Below are 23,257 nucleotides of genomic sequence, written 5' to 3' on the forward strand. Positions count from 1 at the left end.
TTATTGGAACGTTTTACTACCAAGTACCAAGTGCGTTATATTCAAAGAAATTTTTTGTATGGAATAAATTACATCGATCATTATTCTTCGTCGGATTTTTCGAGTTTAACTCCTGCTTAGGCTGACAAAATGTATCAAAGTTTTCAGATAACATTCGTAAGGTTGGTTTGGGTAAACATTTTTAAATAAGACAAGAAAGGTAAAAAAAAAAAACAGGAACAGAAACAAATCTTTAAGCATTTGAATATCTCAGGGTTATCAAATCTAAGGTTGTCATTTCAGTATTTTCTGAGCCTGTGAGCTTTTAGACAACCAATTTTAACATTTTATCTGACTGTTTAAAATACACACACATAAACTACAGGTACATCAATTGTTTACATTTATTTTATTATTAAAAATGCAACTTAATTATCCATATTAACTATAATTTTGTAATGTAATGAAATAAATAAAATTAATTAACCAAACAATTATAAGCAACTCAACCCACCAACTAAAATATGGTATTTAGAAAAAAAAACAAACATTCGTTAATTTTTTCCGTAAGTTGTTATTTTATGTGTATTGACACTATCAATAAAAAAAATAATTATACATCATGATTGTACGATCTGAAGTGTGAAGTGTGATGATACACTATAATAGCCAATGAGATAATATAATTATATATTTCTATAGCATGATTGATAACAATTAAAAACAATATTTATGTATTTTAAGACTAAGTGTTAACACATATATTCATTTTTATTATTGAATGTGAATACATATTGTGTACATAATAAATAAATACATTTTGAAGAATTAATGGAACATTTAAGTTCAATAATTTTAGTGTTAATAGTGTCATCACATACCTAGCCATTCATCCACATCCCCACGAGCAAAAAGTCGAATAAAACCCTTGATAAAAAGGACATCGTTACATTATACATCATTATACATTTGTATATTATTAATAACACACAGACACATACACACGTATAACTGAAGCAGCTTTGGAGTTTTTAACCGTACATTTTAAGTTTGAAATTTTTAGATCAAATATACTTTTCCAAAAACCACATACATCAAACTAAGAGTAAGATGTATACAAAATGTAAGTATTAGTATAAACGAGATGAAACTTTTATAATCACATACAATAGTGATTGGTTTTATATTTATTTTATACACTATAAAAAATAATGAAATAAATAAATTCTTGTTTAAATTATATTTTATAAAAGTACCTATTAATTTATTGAATTATAATATTAAATGCTAAGAATATTTTTTTCTTACAATTGAAATATTGAGTTTTCCTTTAAAATTCAGTTAATTTTAATTCAAAACTTTTGATTAAATATAAGAGATTTCATATCATTGATCCTACAAAATTGACTTTTTAAAAAAAAAAGTTTGTAGTATTGGCCTAAGCACAATTTGTATTTCCAAACGATAAGTATACGGTTTTGAATGACGTTCTCTGGGGTGACGTTTCGTTGAAAAAAAAATAATAAGGCTCGCAGGCGTACTACGACAGACCGATGATATTTACGATGGCGGTGAACAGCCGCTTGAAAAGGCCGATCACGTGAGACAATAGTGAAAAAAAATTGGATTACTGTAAAAGGGTCAAATACCTATAAATAATATCATAGTGCGGGAATTCAAAAGAAATATATTATAAAACAATAATATAATATAATACGCAGTACGCATATCTTATCTTTTAGATGCTGTTTTTTCACGAACGCATCTGATAAGATATATGTAACTAACACGATGAATTTAAATATTATATTATGTTATTATTATTATTATTATTGAAATAATTACCATTGTTAATATTTAATTTCATTATTTAGTTTATTGCATTTATTACACAATGACAACTATTGCGTTATTATTTAGCTATAAATCATACATTTTATACGTCTATTTAAATTATAAACTGACCAGGTTATCGACATCTGTATATTATAAAATATTGAATATTCGTATCCCTTTATGAATTAAACAAATATTAAATATACTAGTTTATCTTAAAACATTATAAGAATATAATATTACTTTAATATAAATATTTGTTTGTTTTTTTTTAATTTATACAACTATAAATATATATAGTTGTTTTTTATTTGTTTGTCATAGTGGGACGTGAAATTCTCTACATGTTTTTTTTATAATTTTTAAATATTTAAATAGCACATACAAGTATTCGTAATTTTAAAATGTATGATTATATTTTCTAAGAAAAATGTGTCTTATATGTTTAAAATGCAATAACCTTTAACATAAAAATTCACTGTTATTAATAACGATGTCAAGTATTTAATAAAGTATTAGATCATTATCGTTTGCATAATATTATTATGGAAAAAGGAAAATAATAATTGAACGTTTTCAAGACATGGGCCGATACAATAATGTTTTTAATAGGTACCTACGGGCTTTATACGATTTAAACTGTCGATTGATCAGCACACCCTTATATTATCATAGTTATTATATTAAATTCGTATATTATGTGACAGTTCAAACCAAACGGTTCACATACCAGCTTACTGAAAGTTCCGACCGAATATTGCGCGGAAATCATTATTTTCGTTAATTGAATTCACAAAGTTTATCAGATGAATTTTATTATATTAATATACTTCTAGTGATTAATATTCACGGTTTGCTTATGATGTGCAGCCCGCATTACATAATGTTTATAGAAAGAGTTTAATAATATATAGTTAGTCAACTTTTGAATAATTAGTGAACATAATATACCGATCTAAATTCGTTTTTACTGGTTAAGGGATTTGGGGGAGGATCCACCCCCACTTTATATTTTATTTAAGTAACTTTTTGTATTCCAAAAAACATTTGTTTGTAATTGGTGAAATTTTATAATTCTAAAAATAAATGGGTTCAAGTAGTAATATTAGCATTCGAATTGATTGATAAAATGACATGATGACGAATATCTACCTATAACAACAAACAATGTATGCTAAAAGTTAAATGACTAGTATTTATTTTAATAAAATAAAAATGGCATATTCTAAATCTATATATTGTATTAAATTATTTACAGTTATTATAGATAGAGCTATAAAATATGAAATAGTAGTAGGCCATAGATTAACTAACAGAATTATAAAATAAAATAAAAATTAATATACTAAATGGATTTGGCATTATTGATGATGAATTATTAGCATGTCTTCATAATAACTAAGTTATAATAAAATAATTAGTCATTGATATGATGAATAAATAAAAGTTATCAGATTTTATGTTAAAACTGTTAACGTATACGACATTGGAAAATATAATAGTATAATAATATATAAAAAAATAATTAATAAATAATAATGTTAAAATATTAGATGCATTGAGTATAAATTAAAATCATTGTAAGTTACTAAATAAATGTATACTCAGAGGTAATAGGCATACTATTTTGTATTAGTAGAACATATTTAACCTCTTAGTAAAGAGTTATGCTCGTATATTATAATTTTGACAACGTATTTTGTGTTTAATAAGTTATCCCCTTGAGATAGTAATATCAGGATAAATACGGGGCCGGTTTCAACTCTTTCAAGGCCCAGTGAAAGAATTATTTTGGCGTCCTTTCATCTGATCAAATTCTAATTTTGACACCTCTCATGCGCCCTTCTAATTTTGAAGCATTGTGTTGTGCCATTGCAAGCGTCAATCATATCTAAACCCAGCTCCGGATAAATACATATATCCAATCCCACACTAAAAAAAAAAATCTAAAAATGTTGGAAGCATAATATGTTATGTACTCTATGAAAATATATTATACATTATCAATACTCGTATGTTAAGTTATCTAGAACCATGTAGGTAATATTTTTTTTTAATATCAGTGTGTACATTGTACATGGTGTTATACACAATTTGGTACATCATTACTTGACTAGAAAAGTTGTAGATATATTAAAAAGTCAACGGAGTGGTGCACAGGTGTCACTAAACTGTATCATTAAATACAATATATAAATTTCATAAACGGTATTTTAGCTTATATATTTTAAAATAACATCACTTTTATATGATTACAAGTAGTAGTTGTCGTAACTAGAAATTTAAAAATGTTTACACAGCGTGTACGAGATATAGGTGCCATATACATATTAGTAAAGTTATCTCACATTCAACTTATTTTATTGAGAACAATTTCAACATTTAATTTTTGTTATACTTGAGCCACTATGTCATCTGTATATATTATACAGTAGGTACGATAACTATATATTATGAGTAACGTTTGAATGACATTTCGGATATCTCACAAAGGCGCACAGATAGTGTCCTTGATGGTTCCATCAAAAACTTTTTATGACTCTTGTCATATATTGCATTTATCCAATAAAAAATAAAAAAACACAAACAATTTTAAGACAAACAAGAATACCAATACCAAATGATACTACAAAGACCAAACAGTTTGTAGATGAAGTTCACCATAAAAATTGGTTTGTTGAAACTTTGGATTGTTCGTTGTATATTGTATATATATATACACTCATAGTCGTGTGTTTGTTACAAGGTATCTAAGAATTCTTTCGATTTTACTCTCAAGAACTTTACGCTAGACTTAGTAATTTAGCAGGTATTGTAAAAAAATGTATTATTTCGAATGAAAAGATTTGATGAAAATATTAGGATTCTACAAAGATTTGTCACATTTTCAATTTATCAGATTATTAAATACTGGAAGATTAAATTAGTTCACTGGACGGTGAAATTTATCTACGTTCCGATACCTAAAAATTTTAAATTTAAAATAATTTATTACATTTCATTTGATAATTATTAATAATTATTATTAAATATTGGTATTATAATCATATCATACTATCGCTAGTTTAATGTCTATGATTAAAAGCTATAATGTAATGTTGTTAATTATAAGATCTGAATGTGTAAAAAAACATTAATGGTTGTCAAGAAAGTTGTTCTGAAAATGTTAAGTTTGTAAACGAGAACGTTTTAATGATTAAACTTATAAACTAAATACTATGTTTCAAGAGGAGTAATTTAACAAAAACGTAACTTGCGTCAAGTTGACATAATACCGATTTCTAAGAACTCTGATGAGGTTTTTGTCTATTCAAGTTAAAACTATTATTATTATTTTTATTATATTTAGTATTAGTATATAATATTTTATTTTTGACTTGTTCGTATAGTGAAGTGTATTTCAACTAGCACACCATTTGTTTTTTTATTTATAAGTACAAATTGTGTCCATGGATACATTAAAAAAGTATTTCTACAATAATATAAATTATTAATATTATCATTCAAATACTTTTTAATTTTGTGTCTTTCTTTAGGTATTACATTAGAAAATTTACCAACAAAAAGTAACGGTACACCTTCAAAATTCTCCAAAAACTAGGGTTTGTTAAAACTTATGATCGCTTATAGAAACGATCCGCGTATATTATAATCATAATTGAATGAACACGAAACTCGATTTAATTAAGCGTTGATTTTTAAGGTAATATAGTAATATAGATTTATAAGCTTTCCGATAAACATTTTAAGGGTTAAAAATATGGTGTTAGTATTATATGAACAAAAAACCTATTTCCTTTATCCAGAATATTTTGATTAAAAAACAAGTAGGTAGTCGTACGTAATAAACGCAAGTGGGGTAATTACAAAGCGTGCATTTTTTTCTTTTTACAAAATCAATATTGATTATACAAATCCAATTTTTATTTGCAAATTATATTACATTATTTATACTTAAATTGTATTTAGTATAATAAATGTTTTTTTTTTCGTTACCCAACTAAACTAAATTACTAATAATGATATTTTTTTAAGAAAATCGAAATAAAATTATTATCAACAGCTCGTATTACTGTACAATGTAATTGTCTAAAAAATGCATATTAAAATTTATAAAAATATTTCATATCTACATTATTTAGTTGAAAGTTATATTATGTATTAATAAAATCTTGGATCTGAATATAAACCTTAGATGTTTAAATTGTACAGTATTTTTCATACAATAAGTTAATAAAACAACAAAATAAAAAAAATACTTTTTGTTATAGAAACCACAATGATAATAGTAAAAGATTGTTGAATTTATTTGATACAAAAGTCAACGAGTATATCATATATTGCATCACAAATAAAATATGTCAAACCGTTTTTCTTCATATAATAAGCTACATACACCTGTTTTGAATACTTGTTTTGTACTGGGAATATTTTGACATTTCGTAAATAATCCCATATGGTTTCTACTCGTCTTAGGTAAGATAGATATGTTATATGGTTTAGCTTTATCACGCAGGGTGAGTGATTAATAGATAAACAGTAGTATAATATTATAATATGAACTAAATATTTTTAGACATAATTTAAAATGTAACTTTTATTGCCAATATAACTTAAATCTAAAATAAAATATGTACATATACCTATATATATTTATATATGCATTTATATTTTGCATAAATTACTATTCCAAAGCTGACAAATTAAATTTAATGTTTTTTGAAGTTATTAAAATGTTATTTAAGCTTAATATCTATTTTTAATCGAAAAAAAGGAATTATATAGGTACAACTATGTATAAGTATTACATTCAACTTAGCATAAATTAAAGAAATACGCATTAAATATTTAACTTTGAAATATCTAGTGTATTTTAAAGTGTGTATTTTAAATTGAACTTTAATTATTTTCTTTTTTATATTTATTATCTTTATATTTATTTTTAAATTATTAAAACCCATTAAAAATAATAATATCCTTATAAATAACATCAAAATAATAAAATAGGTACGCAGAACTATAATAAAACAATTCTCATAAGGCGTATGACTTTAATAATATTTCTAATAAAAATGTTATTTGGTCATAATATAATAATTTTGTGGTTAATAGATTATCATGTTACAGTCTTTAATACAATATGCAAAATATGTTAATTGTAAGGATTTTAGAAACCATATATTTAATGTTTTTAGTTTTACACCCACTATTTTTCATTTTAAATGAATTTAATCTCGATCTATTCTATGTATTTAAAAGTTTATTATTATCGCTTTTGACGTATATACTAGTTCACGTATTTACTTTGTTTTATCGGACAACACAGAAACATCAAAACGTATTTATTCGTTATACTTAATTAATTTTTAAAACACGAGTAATTTTTCAATTGTATATATATATAATATATATATATATAAAAACGTGACAGATAATCTATTATTATAATAGAAACTATTACACTTTACGCGTTCATATTATTCAAAAGTAAATTAATATCAAAAGAACGGATCTTCAATCCACAATGACGAGCCGCGTCATTCTAACATGATCATTATCTGTGGGAAGATAATAAAAGGAGACGGTACGTTTGAGTAAAAAGACGAAACTTTGAAGTTGATGAAATTTAGGAGATCAGGTGAATCATTATTTTCCGTAGAGGCAAACAAACGAAATTGTGTGCTTCTGTTAGACGTGTACCACGAAGAATACTAACTGAGACACGAGAAAAAAGTAGTGGTTTTCAGTGTAGATATTCAATTTTGAATAATACATTAGAAAATCAACACAAAACTTTAAAAACTTAATTTATTAAAGTTAAATTCTCCTTAATTCCACTCTTTTATCATATATTATGAAATCGCATACAAACCTAGCACTTAAGATTTAATTGTGTTTTAGAATTTTGGAGACAATGTATAATGGAAACTTTATAATTGGTCTATAAATTTTAACTTGAAACAAATAGGCCTCATAAAACAAAATGTTTTTGATGTATTTTAAACTTTGAAAATGAGTTGATAATAATATCATACATTATAAAATCCATATTTATTTAGTATATTATGTTATTATTATGTTACTGGGTAAGTATTTCATATTGCATACGAAGTAAATCACCAGTAGGCAAAAATTATTAGTGAGTGCATCTTTATTGAATGGCACAGAGTGACTTTATATTATTCAGGACTTGCCAGTACGGCCATTTCGTAATAATTGACAATAAATGTCGACTGTGACCATGTATGATGGAACAGTTTCAAGTCATCTACAAATAACAGACAATAACAGTGGTGAATAACATGCCTTTTAGTACTATTAATGAAAAGTTCAAAGGGTATTGGAGACCCCCACACCCATCCCCAGGGATCATCCAATGAAATATAACAACGCACATTTTTAATTAAATCGATGATGGTGTTTTCATTGTAATTTTAAAAATAACAATGTCTAGTGGTTTGACATTATTAGCGATTATTTATTTTAATATAGCCTAAATTATAATCTTTACTGTTTTTGAACTCACTGTGGAATATTTTTTAATCAAGTAATTTTTACGATGGTATTAATTTCATATAATTTACAGTTGACAGTAGATTATTTAAATAACTCATCATTTAAAATATGAACACATTGCATTAAATTTTTTCTCAGGCCGATAAACTAATATTTAAATTTTATTTTTACAATTTTATTTACAGGAGCGGCAGGAGTAATCTAACTATATCGTATCCCTTATCGACGGTATAAGCTCTAAATATTATGATTAAACAATATTTTCATCATTTCCAACTGCAAGAACATAAATATAAAACTCATTTTTTTAAAAAGAGTTATTTTAAATTACAATAATAACTGAACTGAATCACTAAATCTATAAAAAATATATACATAATAATCTGATTGTATAGTATGCCAATTTAATATTGTAAATTATACCATAACAATAATTTAATACTTTTCATGTTATATAAATACTTTAATAAATAATGCTAATAAATAATTTTATTTTTAATGTAAAATTAAATATTAATTAACAATTTTAGTATTTAAATTATCTAAAATTATGTAAAAAATATAGTTTTCATATATTATATGCATATATAAACGTATGTATTATTAACTACAATTGATTAGGTATATTTAATTATTTTATTGAAAATATATGTGATTCCAATTATATTTTAGATTACGAGGGGAGCTATTAATGTAATCATTTAACATTGGTGTATTTATTTCTACTGTTTTATTCTTTAGTTTTTAAATTATATATTTTTAACGGAACAATGAATTTATAAGTTTTAATTTTTTTTTTAATTATTTTAATTTTTAATAAATTGAATATTCAAACAAAAAATAATAGTTTTTCCTAAAATAAGATTATAATTTAAAAAAATATTAATCATCTCGAGTCTTGATACTTTTTGCCTTTAATTATTTTCTATATTCAATGATGATTTTAAAATACTTAGAATAGTTTAAAGCTCTTATTATGGTGATACGAACTTTTTTATATAGTTCAACGATGCACGATATTGACGTATACACGTTTCTTACGATAGGTAATACATATATGCGACATTTTGCAAAAAATGTTCCCATCTACGATCTTACCGAGAATAGTATAAATATATTATTATAATATATACTTAGAAATATAGGCTACTACGGTCTTCATTCAGTCTTTTCACGTATGCAATGATAATCGATTTCAAATGTAACACATCCGTTAGGCATTACGGTGACCTATTCAATGACGAGGTATATATTTTGAAATCTACTATACAGTAAAGTGCCTTCCCTGGTTTTATTATTTCAAACACGCTATACAAAAAACCCTCCTGCTGTCCTGTTTTCCAGTTAGAAATGTTGACAAAACCACTTTTAGCAACATCTATAAGCCTTTCTATGTTTGACAAGAAATAATTTTGTTGTTTTACGATGATCGAGTAATAAAGACCTTATAAAAAATATTATACAACATATAAATATTGGATATAGTGATAATTTCGATTCTATTCTAAATTTCTAACGGAGTTAAAATATTGAAATAATTACATTTCATTCTGCAAGACAAATTTTATTTTCCATATTAGGTAATGAATTACCTATTTATAATATTACTGTATAATACATTTATCTAAATTGTATATTACATTTTGAAATTAAAAGATATAATCACATGAAGGACATAGATATTATATTGCTTTCAAGTTTAACATTCAAGTAATTAAACACATGTACTCTAGTATATTAACCTAAAGCTTGTAATTTTGGGTCTATGTATCGTAATTTGGATGTGTTACGTATGTGAAAGGCAAACATAATAGACTTTGTCACATGGCATATTATTATGGTGAATAATATGACATTAGATCGGAAATAGAGACTGAAATCATAATATTTATTAATTCAATGCACACTCGAGATAAATCATTTCATCTAATTTTTTTAGAAATTTTAAACGGTAGATTTTAGTTTAAATGCGATACTTAATTTAATTGATATAAAAACGGTCTATCCTAATAATTTAAATTTATTGATATAAATAATTATCTACCAAAATCGGTGCACTGTACAATTTAAATTTAAAAGTCATTATGGTAAAATAAATTTCACAATAATTTATTATAAGGTCGTTTAAAATTTTAAACCATTTATTTCACTGAAAACAATTTGTTGGCAAGTTATTTGTAGGGAATTTCAGTAGTTTTTAATGGGCTTTATGGTAATTAATTATTACTTACGTTTTTTAAAATTTAATTATCATGTGTCTTATTTCAGACATATTTTTTTGAAGTGTTTGATGTAAATTTTTATTTTGTTATTCAAACTTATAAGAAATAATTTGATTATCAAATAACAAGTTCAATCGTTAGTATTATTTAGCAGTAATTACATTATTTTTTCAACGAACGATAATTATAAAATATATGGATAGTATAATATATTATTAATATTTTTCCATTGTAATATTCCATTGTAATAACGATACTATATATAACCTACTAATTAAGCAAATATATATATAGTCTGAATGATAGGCATCATTTTTCAAACAGAATATTATTTTAGTTAAACGTATATAATATGTATATAACGCTAGTTATATTTTGTTCACTAACTTTGGTTGTCTTCACAAATCGGTTAAAATCAACATAAAATCATTATTTGAATATTACCTAAAGTAAATTATAAACATTTATGATTTATTTACATACTATCCCGTAAAAGGTTTTATATGATTCATTAATTATACTTGCATGAATTGAACTCTCGAGTAAATTGAATAAATATGTACTTAACTATTCACAGAGAGTGATTTTTTTAAAAAATTCAATTGCATTTGCATTGAGTAAATGTAGTGTTTTAAATTTTAAATAAATTGCGGTTGTCTTGTTTCTACTAAACTAAAGTAATTTGTTTAGCTTGAACAATCATAAATTGTTCGAATTTAAAAAAAAAACAATCTAAAATAACGAGTATAATCTCATAATTTAATAATTTAAAACTTAAAATAAAATATTTTGTTCAAAATAATAAATGATGGACTTATATTAGTATAAATAGTATTTAAGACCTTATGAGTTTACATGATGCATAATTTTTCTATAGATTTCTAAATGTCAAAATAAAAAAAAAAACAAAAACATGAAAATGTATTATAGTTGTAAAAATATTTAACATAATAATAATATACAACTTTATAGTTATATACGTACTTTTTATTATAACCATGATAAGTTTATTTATAATATATTGTAGCAAATCATTGTTATGATATTTATTTTTATATTTTTATTTTGTATTTTAATACAAGCCCAAAAAACTTCAAACTTGATGTAATACGTTTTGTTGAAGAATTTATAGGTACACAAATACATGTGTACCCACTATATGTTACAGTAAAAAAAAAGTTTATGACTTAATTATTTTAAAATTTAAAATTCAAAAATAGCATACAAATAATAGAATATCATACTTATAAAATTTAGCGAAAATGCTGAAAAAATAATTAATGATAAAGTTATTTCATTGAATAAAAAGCAGTGATTTCAAATCGAAAATTAAAAATAAAGACAAAAAAAATGATTAAGATTGATTTGTTTTTGGCTACACTAAAGGTTATAATTGATTTTCTGACTATTCAATTATTAACCGTGTTTAAATACATTCGTCACAAGCGACGACTGACCAGGCTATACTATAATTTTATTACTATTATCATTATAGCGGCGGACTTGATTTATTAAACGGTGAACTACGTATATGCAATTTAGATAGTCCTGTGGCAGTAAGTCTGCGGAAAAGGGATGCAATTAACCGTGTGTTACGTTTGTGTTAGCAAAATGTTATCACGGCTGATGGACTTTGCTGATGAACAAGACAACATAGTAATATTATCTCTAGTCACACTTTGTCGCTTAGTCTGCTTCACGCGATCATTATATTTCTCTCTCTATTTCTATGTTTACTATGTTTCATCGTCGCCCTTTATTTAACATATTTTCACCAATATGCATACAGACACAATATCGCGGTCAAACAGTAGGTACCTTTTGATATGGTGGAGATATTTTGACGTGTAATGGGGGCTGATGGATAATAGGAAATCATGATCATATTTATATATATATATTTATTTACGTTAAAAATAAAATTATGTGAAGCTTACTAACGACCTTATTTGTATTTCATTTCAATGTATCATCTATATATTAGTCTTATTATAGAATGTGTAATCATTTTTATATTATAATATAATAAAGTTCTAAGTAAAATATAATACAGATAAATTATTTGAAAAAATCTGAATGGCATACAAAGTATTGTAAATTTTACATTGTATAATTATATTTTTCATAATAATATTTTAAAAATATCATTATTTATTATAAATAAACTATAGATGAAAATCACCGTAATCACACTATCAAAAATAAGTTTATTTTAAAACTATAGCATATAAGTTATTTCCATCTATTACTCATTAATTCAATGTAAGTTGAGGTAACTTACGGGGTGTATCATAATATAGTAAGATAATACAACTAATGTATAAATAATATTCTGTGACTCTATTTAACTATTGTTTGAATAATCCCTATGATGAACTGTGTTCTTAATTATTATCTAAATAATAAATTGTTTGGTTAAATGGTTGTATTAAAATTAACATTTTAAGTATACCTGCTCTAAATTTTAGTGTAATTATGTATTGGATTTTCTTAAATTTATTATAGTAAGAAAGTGACACTCAATCAGAGAGTTTCACTAATAGTCCAACTATCGTAATAAAATATAAACTATATGACTCTAAAATGTAGTGTGATTCTTTATTACATTTTTTTTAAATTGAACGAACAAAAAAAGTGACTCTCAGTCAAAGAGACATAAATCAACATCTGTAAAAAAAGTTTGTACCTAGATATTACATAACATGACTTTGCTTGCCTTGATGCAAGATAATGTAGTATTATTAATTTGAAAGCAATGATAAATCATCAGATAGTTAATCAGTTACTACCTATGTAGTATATAGGTATTATTAGTAATAGCTCAATTTACATAAATGTTTTATTCTTTTTTGTTTGATAATTGCTTACTAGATATTAAATTCAAAACAAAATACTTTTCTATTTTTTTATTTCTTATGAAACAAACAGGATTATTTTAGTTCAATTTTAATACACGAAAAGTGATTATAATTTCGAAAATTTAATAACAATTTAGTAATATAAATATAAATATAAATGAATTTCTTAAGGGAAATATTTAAAAATTAAACTCAAATTGTACATACTATGTAGTATATATTATGTAGTGTCTGTTGCATTATGGCAAAATCTATTGAATACTAACCTATGCTTAGAATTTTTGTAATGGCAATAAGTACATAATCAATAAAATATACAATAGGTACTTGTAAATATTTATTACAAAAAAAAAAATATATCTTCAAGCCATACTCGTATTTATTTTAATGAGTATTTTGACAACCATGTTATAATAATACCATTCTCAGCGTTTAGTGCTTACTATAATATGTCAGTCCATTGAATACGTCATAATATATTATTTTTAATATACGTAATGCAAATATATATAAATGCATTACATTATACAGGGTGTATAATCATGATCTGACACATTGAAATGTAATATAATATTAAATGCCAAATCTTCCTTATACACCTTGTATATATAAATTATAATACAACTGATGGGTTTTTACGACATAAATATAAACGTGTAGGTATTAACAAAACTTACTAAATTAATGACGATTTATAAATTGATATAAATTAATTATGTCAATAATGTTGAAAATTTTATTGATCGAGGCTTTTAATCGATGGACTATATATAATTTATAATATTGACATATTGACATAACATGTAAAAAATTAATTCAGTTTTCAAATGTTATTACAAAGGAGACTCATTGATTTCTTATCGATCGATATACAAAATACTGTGTTTATAATGAGTATAGAATATTTCTTTTTAATGCATAACGTTAGATTATGATTATTGAGCCATCATTTTTGTATTAAAAAAATAAATATTTTAACCAATTATGATCAATTAAGATATATGAACAAAATGTATTGATGATATAATATTTGTTTTTAACATAAATATAAACATTTAATGAGGTTTGAAACACATTACACTATCTACTTCTTTTGTCATCGAACTTTCATTTAAATGTTCTTTTTAGCCATACTTCTTATTTTTCGCTTAAAGATATGTATATATTTTTTTAAAACATTAAGATTTAAAAAATGACAAATATTAAAATAAAATGTTTATATTATGTTGGTTTGTGAAATATTCAAATATGCAAATATGTTAAAACTAGGTATTCAACTGTTTGTGTTACAAGAAAATTTTTAGCTTGTTTTAAAAGCTATTAACATTATTTTAAACATAATAATAATAATATACCGTATGATAAATGATTTATATTTAAAATGAATTATGTATTGTAAAAAAAAAAAATACTTCTTTCCCCCAAAAAACTATATTTTTAATACCTATACTCTACATTTATAATATTAATACAACACGTATACTTCATACTTTATACATTTTAAAGTAATTTGTGTTTTAGGTGGTTTTAGCAGTCTTATTTTGTACGTGTTTTTAAAAACATAATGATAATTTATTAATTTTGAGATACACTGCGTATTAATAAATAGTAGTTAAATTAAATGCTATGTAAAATTAATCTCAAAACTTCTCAAATAATAAATCTTTGATAATATCAAATGTTGATAGTTGAACTACAATAATTTTCATAAAATTCATGGTTTTTTTTTTTTTTTTTAATGTTTAACTATTATAATATCATACTATTAAAATATCATTAATGTTTATCTAAAACATTTGTATGGATAAAATATTTTTGAAAAAAAAACTACCAAGTTAATACGTTCTAAATTTCAATTTTTAAATAAATTATAAAATAACCATACATTTTATAATAGTTTATTTATCTGGAAAATTGTAATTTAAAAGATATCTAAATTAAATTCTATTGAGTTTTAAATGTGGTAACTGGTCAACATATTTAGCTAATATAAATAATAACCACAAACATTCTATTACTTATATAAACCTGATATCCTGTTACATTCTTAATTTGTTTTTTTTTTTTTTTTAATATAATATAATTTATTAACAAAGTGAGTAAATTTTAACATTTTATTAAAATATATTTTTTTTTTAATGAAAAAAAAAAGATATATAATATATATACATATAGATTTATAAAATATATAAAACTAAAAATCAATCAATCTTCAAAATTAAAGGTTATCTGTAAGTATTCTTACCGCTTTTTAATTTTATTTAATTAATTAATTCGAATCTAAATTATAAGTTGATATAGTTTTAAAAAAAATCCTTTGATTTTGTTAACCATATTTTATTAATTCAAAAACTGTAACAATTTTGGTGTATCTAATGCCTTACTTGCTTAGTCGGGTTTCTATTTTATAAGATGTCAGCATAATATACAAATTATAAATATACATAATTTATTTATTTTGCTCCAATCTTATTATCAACAGGTGTCTGTGAATTGTACTTTTTTACCTTGGTTATGTTAAATCATTTATTGGTAACGTTATTCAATGTTTTCCTCCTTAAAATTTCTTCTTTTTGCGATTGATTTAAAATTATTTAAATCTATTAAACAACCACAGATTATGAAATATTACAAAAGAAGTTGAATAACTTTACTAACTGCTACTCAAAAAATGATCTAACTATAAGTAAGTAAATGTAATACTATCTCTTTCCATAGATCTCGATCTGTCATTGATTTTTCTTACAGTAATAATTCTGTCTTGCTTGTATCATTTAATTCAATATTATAGACCTTTGAGTAATTTTCACATCTAATTTATTATTTTCTAATCTCATTGATTATAATATATTCAATAAAGCTTCAAAAGCACTGTGGTTTTTAATACGTTGTACCAAAGATTTTATAAATATTAATCCTTTGATTACATTATATTTTTCACTTGCTTGTCCTGTTATTGAGTAGGTACGCATCTTTTGTTTGTTATCTTCACCAATTAAAATTTATAAAGCTTACTAAATGTATAATAAATATTTAAGGATATCTTAATCTTAGTTTGAAAGTGCTGTTTCAATTAAATCACTTGTAAAATGGTAAAGATAGTTTGATATCTCGTTTGTCTATAAATTATTGTATATGTCAATGGACTATCCTAATTTGTCATTTAAATTACTTTTATACAACCGATATACTTTTTAAAATAAAAATCCACACTACTAATAATGAATATCCAAGTCCCATGATCGAGCTTTATAATTCATAATAAGTGATTAATTTTAAATTTATTATATTATAATATATTATATTTTAGAATTTTTAAATTAAACAAATCGTATTTTTTATTTAATTAGTTTTATTATTTTGTAATTCATATCGCTATAGGTGTTTGTATAGCTTTAGTATGTATTTTTAGCCATTAAAATATTTAAAAAATATAAATACTGTTTCGACTAGCAATTTTGGGTAAATATTAAAACTAACATGAGTTTGACCATAATATGATTTTATATATTATATATACGATTTTTAGAGTGATAAATAATTGAATAATTAGTTAAATTTGATTTAAAATTGGAAAACATTAATAACTTTGACTGAATGTAAACTATTCACAGAACTTAATAATAGGACGAATACATTTTAATGTGCAATGGATATTTATGGCCTTAAAGTCGTGTATCAATTATAAAACTCTATTATATCAATAAATCGATCAGTTTGTATGTAATCCAATAAAAATTGTATAAATTAATTAGAAAAATCAAGTTTTATGCTGATGCTCTAATGTGTTTTTTAGAAATACGCATAACAATTATATACATAGTGTAATTATTAAGTATCATAACATTTATTTTATAATCATAATATATGATTGGTAATAGTAAAATATGTTAAGAGTTATTATGTATATAATTTATTATTCGTAACTTGTTTATTATACGTATGGATCATCAGTTTTTTGATTTATTCTAATTAGATACCATGAAATTTATATTTTAATCAGTTGTAATTTTTGTTTCAAATTAATTTTCCAATTATTTAAGTAAACTCATATTTTAGTCCTTTATATTTGATCCCTGGACGTAATTTAATTAATATAATATGTTGCCTCTGTCGATAATTGGTGAAATGGGTTCCAAGTAATATGATCACGAAATATGAACAATTTTGGTGATAAATATATTATGATATAATTTATTAACTAAATTACCAATGACATTAAAATGTCATATTTAATCAAAACATTTGAATAAAAACATATATTTTTAATAAATTTAAGATACCCAGCTCCCAAATAATATTAAGTAATGCCAACTTCGTTATAAGTTACACCAAACTCGTGAATACAAAATATTTCAAAAAAAAAAAAAAAAACAATGGATAATATCATATTACTTGTAAAATAAACAGTTCATACAGTCCTGAAAGTTTTAAATTAAACAAAATAAGTTATATACTGAATCAAATTTTTTCATTTATCAGTTTAATAATTAATAATATGTTTATGAGATATTGAACCATTCACCCATACACCGAATATAATACCGTTTTTAAGTAAATATTATTTAAACTATATATTGCTATAAAATAAATTATAAGTATAAAATAAAAATAGATAAATGAAATCTGAGTAGTGAAATTAAGTATGAAACTGTATTTTTTTTAATAAGCTATAAACAATATCAGTGATTTTGTGCATTATACATTCCAACCGTCACATAAACCTAGGAAACATTCAGTTCGTCAGACCGGATGTTGATCAGAAGACTCGTTTCATTATTTATCAATATTAAGTATTATATAATACAAACTAACGAACAACAAAGCAAATACTTTGTAAGTTATGGACCAAGATTACTAGATAAAATTTGATCACGTTCGCAGGCGTGAACAACGGAAATCAAAATAAAGTGATGCGATCAAGAAAATGACGGTGAAAACGGCTACAACGATAGTTACTTAAAATAAATCTACTGATTCACTGATGTGTCATTAATAGAGTTAAATATATTCGAATTTAATATAACTATGTGGAATATGGCACGATGCGTTGTAGTTGAAGTTCGACTCGACCATCAGAAATATTGTGATTATTTGTTCGATGCAAACACGGAGCGCAATAGGCTATTATGGACAAACTGTGTGTGCTTAAACTCTTGTAAGTTTTTGCAGATACAAGTTTTAGCCTTTTTCAAACACATCTGTCCAAAAATTTCAAAATGAGGTTTTATATCTAAATTTTTAGTTTTCGAAAATAGTCGCAATACATACTATACGTATCAATAATTGATTATTATGCATAATTATGCATAATAATGTAATCGCAATTTCATATTATTCAGAATAATATAATAAGGTATGTACAGATCTCGTATGTTAGATATACAACATTATTACATTTATGTGTCCGACAGTGGTAAAATATTCGTAGGTACTGTATAAATATTCGGAGGCGAAAAAGAGGCAAAAACAAATTATATTCCACGATTATATTATGGCGTTTTAGCCTTTTGATAACAGTAAATGTATTCTGTATAAAATAATGTCCTTTAATAGAGTAGTACCAATCAAGATCTGTAGATACATGACATTTTTATACTTAATATTAATGATAACGTAGTATCTCTTATATATATATATATATATTAATTATAATCCACGGCATAATTCATTTTGAAATAGAAAATTTAAATTTGAAAATGTTTAATGTATTAATAATTGGTTTTAATGAGCTTCGATTTTATAAATTACTTTAAACCGTATTTTATTCACTAAAATAATGTCCCTAGGTGTGTTTGTTATTATTCTATCAATCTAATCAAAAAATACACACAGACATTTTTTTTTTCTAAATGTAATTGAATGTTCTAATTGCACACACACAAACACAGGTACATATTATTATATCATGTGTTTTTCGAAAAAAGTTATCGTTTAATATTTCTACGCGATATTGTAGTGTATGACTAGCATAATATATAAATCTTTGACATAAATTTATCTGTCTGATAAAAATTTGTAATAGTAGACTATTCATTTAGTAGTCAAATTTAATATTATCGCGAGACTATATGATCGTGTGTTGTATAATGTATATGGGTTTGAAACCTAGAGAGGATATCGAGTCAACCCCGCCGAGTGGCGGAGTGGTGGTCGGCGAATCGATAATATCGCACAATACCACGGTAATGATTAATGAAGAGCGGCTTACCGACTATAAAAAGCGACTCGACGACCACGTCGCTGACCATGGACGGTTTGTCTGTGTTAACGAAACTGGCGTTGTATGGTACCACGATCGCAACGTAGAACGTTGCTATCAGTATCAGCCAATCCCAGCAAGTTTTGAAAACCCCGTAGTGCGATAATACCCATCGGGATTTTTTCAGGGCTGACGTTTTGTATTCCGGTAGCGGTGCAGATGAGCCCTGCAATAATGTCTGTGGGAAAAAAAAACAATATAATAATACTAAAAAAAAAAAAAAAAATAAAAAAAAATATGACAAATATAATACATGATAATTCACACACAACTTTTTCAATTATGGAAGTTGGACATTTGCGAAGATCGTGTGTCTGTGCAGGTGGTGAAGATGGTGCTTGTTATTGTTTTAGTAAGTCTTTGTGTAAAAGTAAAACTTCGATTTGAGCAAGACAGTCAGTGGTGAGGGGTATACGGTGGTATTAGGCGTACTCAGCATGGTGGAAGGGGTCACCCACGGAGGTAGAGAGCTAAAACCGTTTTTAAAGGATATCGCAAGTTCGTACACCTTATTTCTATTGTGTTGCAGTATAATACCATAGAGAGAAAACGTCTTGGGAAAATAGCATATTTACCTATATTTCTTTTTCAAATGTATGTATCGTGGTATCATCATCTTTAAATAATAATCCCAACTAGAAATACCCTTTTGTATTGGGTTTCCAGGAATTTTCACACAAATATGAACTGTTAAGTTCATGTCATATCCGCATCCGCTGTCTTCATCTTACGAACATAATACATAGCATATTTGCGTTCAGTGGAGTCAATTTAATGCTGTTAGCTTTAATATTTAGGTTAATTTATCTATTATCAAACTTAAAGATAATAATATTATAATATAGAATTTCTCATAGGTTTCTATTGATACTTTTATTTTAAAGTGAGTTATAGCTATATAAAATATTAAAACTTTTAAATGTTTGTAACTCACATTAAAATTAAAATGTCAATAAAATCATATGAGTTGCATTGGACAATATTATTACGTTTAAGTTTGATAATGAGTAAAAAGTAGGCTATACCATTAAAACTAAAAGAATAAAATTGATTCGGCTGAACGCAAGTATACTGTGTTTTACATTCGTAAGACGGAGACAACAAATGCAGGTATAATTTTCTTTGAACGATAATACAATTACCGATTATAAAATTGAGAATATACATGTAAGTTTTTTTTTTTATTATTATCAATGATTATACAATACTAATACTTTCACTTAAAATTATGCGTTTGGAAATTTCTTATACCCACACCAATAGGGTATAAACATCAATTGATTTTTTGACAGGTCAACTGCGATTATTTCTATTTATCGAGGTTCTTATCAAAACTCTGGAAAATTCCACAAACAATAAACTTTTATTTTTATAAAAAAAAGTACGAATTATTTTCTAGCGTTTGACTTTTGTATTTACAAAAAACAATTTATTTCACCCGAATCAATTGAGAGCGGTCAGAGCAATAAGGAAGGCAGAACAAAAATAATTAAATTGTTGCTGTTGAATTCCATAATATATGGTTACACCTCGCTCCAACTGCATGACCTTTGAGTTAAAAGCGTATGGAAATAAAATTAAAAATATGTTTCTATGTTTTGAAATTGAATGCAAATATTTTGAAAACGTGACACTATTTTAATAACATGACGCCAGGTGAATTTGCAAAACGTCTTTCGAAGACATTGTTAAGAAGTGTACGCGATGCGTTGTGCACGCGTCAGAGGAAATTAAACTATGATACCAGGACACGAGTCAAACGTCAAAATGAATAATGCTAGTTGATCCCTTAGCATCTGAATAGTATTAATGGTGATTCTACGGGAATAACCACGTAGGAAATGGAATAGGTTTCTGGTTATGAAGACATTTCTTCAATTCAACGGTGATATTGTTATATCAAACATCACATACCTATATATATTATGTTATATATATATATATATATTATAAATATAATATATATGTTTTCTCAAAAAAAAAAAATTGAAAAATCGTTCAAACTATCAAGGTTTCTTGCCACGGTTTGTTTAAAAAATATGTATGTACAACCATACCAAAATTCATTGTTGTGAATTTATGTCACTGAATGATTCTCATTTGTTGCTTCAACATAATGGTGAGTTACCCGTATAATCATAATAATAGTATTTTTATAAAAAATTATCTATCTTATTCGAGTCAACAGATAATCGTTTTTACGTTATAATATCACTTTAATTTAACAATATACATTGAAAAAATTGTATTAAAATATTTATCTTATAATTTTATTTAAAATCTAAAATATTTAATATAGATACCTAAATTAATCGTTACACATAAAATTTGTTTAACAATGTATTCGAATAAGTATAAATACATTTATAAATGATTATACTTATCTCTAATATTATTTTTCATAATGGAATGCATTCACTGAGATATAAATACTTGAGTATTCAATTTAAATGTGTGCATATTTATTGTAATTTTGATTTTAATTTTGAACCCATTAAATTTTTATTTTTTAAACTTCAATTGTCTTTTAATTATGATTATTTAAAAATTATATAACATCATCTCATGTGAATAGAATAATAAAATGTGCGTTATAATAAATTAAAAATATTAACACAATGTTAAATAATTTGAAAGTAAGTTGGGTTATAGCTTTACTTAAAATGATTTACTTTTATTTAATAACATTTTTAAAATATATTTAAACTAACTTCGATATTTTTTTAAAATTACTTTGGTTTATGAACCAAAATTAGTGATCAATTAGATTAAATGAATCATTTTTTTTCTTTTTAAATACATAAATACACAGTAATATATGATAATTAAATTTAATTGAAGATTAAAATGTATGTAGATGTATATTTTACTAAGACACAATTAACACAATAACCATGTTTGTGTAGGTATTTGTGTTGAGTATTATTATGTTTGTATTATTATTATCAAAGTAATAATAACTAAAACTACCTAGCTGAAAGCAAGTGATAAATAATACAAAAATTAACTTTGATTTATCGTAGGGCAATAATCAAATTTTGAGATAATAACGCTTTTATCGTGTTGAAATTGGTTTTCAGTTATTAAAATATTTAATGATTTCCAAATCTGTTCGCACATGTGTCTACTCAATACCAGTGCAAAATTGTTTAAGTATTTATCAAATGAGAAAATCGGGAGTAGCTTAATTATTTATTTTTGAATTATATACATATAATTTTAATTCATTTAGAATTGCACAGTTAAATTTCAAAATATAAAAATCAATTGCAGTGTGATCAGTTATAATATTATAATAGTGATTTTTGTTACCACCGATATTAGGTTACCTACATAATAGAATATAGGATATTATCATGATATTGTTTTAAAAATTTCAATGGAAAAATTACGATCAAACAGGGTAGTGAATAAGCAGCTGTTAAAGGTACCAGCTACCACCATCAGATAGTTGTTTGTTTTTCCGGTCGAGCTAAAATACGTAATTTGGTATGGTGTTTACGTCAAAAATCTGCTGCTGAATGTAATATAAAATATACATCACTTGCTGTAGTTTGATGTAGTAGCCGATATTTATATTATAC

General features: G+C 24.5%; 1 protein-coding gene across 4 annotated transcripts in view; it reads right to left on the reverse strand.

Moving 5' to 3' along the window:
- Window positions 1–23,257, reverse strand: part of LOC114128236 (potassium voltage-gated channel subfamily H member 8) — a 159,238-nt gene that overhangs the window by 48,380 nt on the left and 87,601 nt on the right. For all 4 annotated transcript variants that reach the window (XM_050199228.1, XM_050199227.1, XM_027992711.2 and 1 more), the window contains exon 6: window positions 19,623–19,851. In XM_050199228.1, the coding sequence (XP_050055185.1) occupies window positions 19,623–19,851 (229 nt within the window). The remainder of the gene's footprint in view (window positions 1–19,622; window positions 19,852–23,257) is intronic.

Source organism: Aphis gossypii, chromosome 2 (genome assembly GCF_020184175.1).
Source record: "Aphis gossypii isolate Hap1 chromosome 2, ASM2018417v2, whole genome shotgun sequence".
Taxonomy (NCBI): Eukaryota; Metazoa; Arthropoda; class Insecta; order Hemiptera; family Aphididae; genus Aphis; species Aphis gossypii.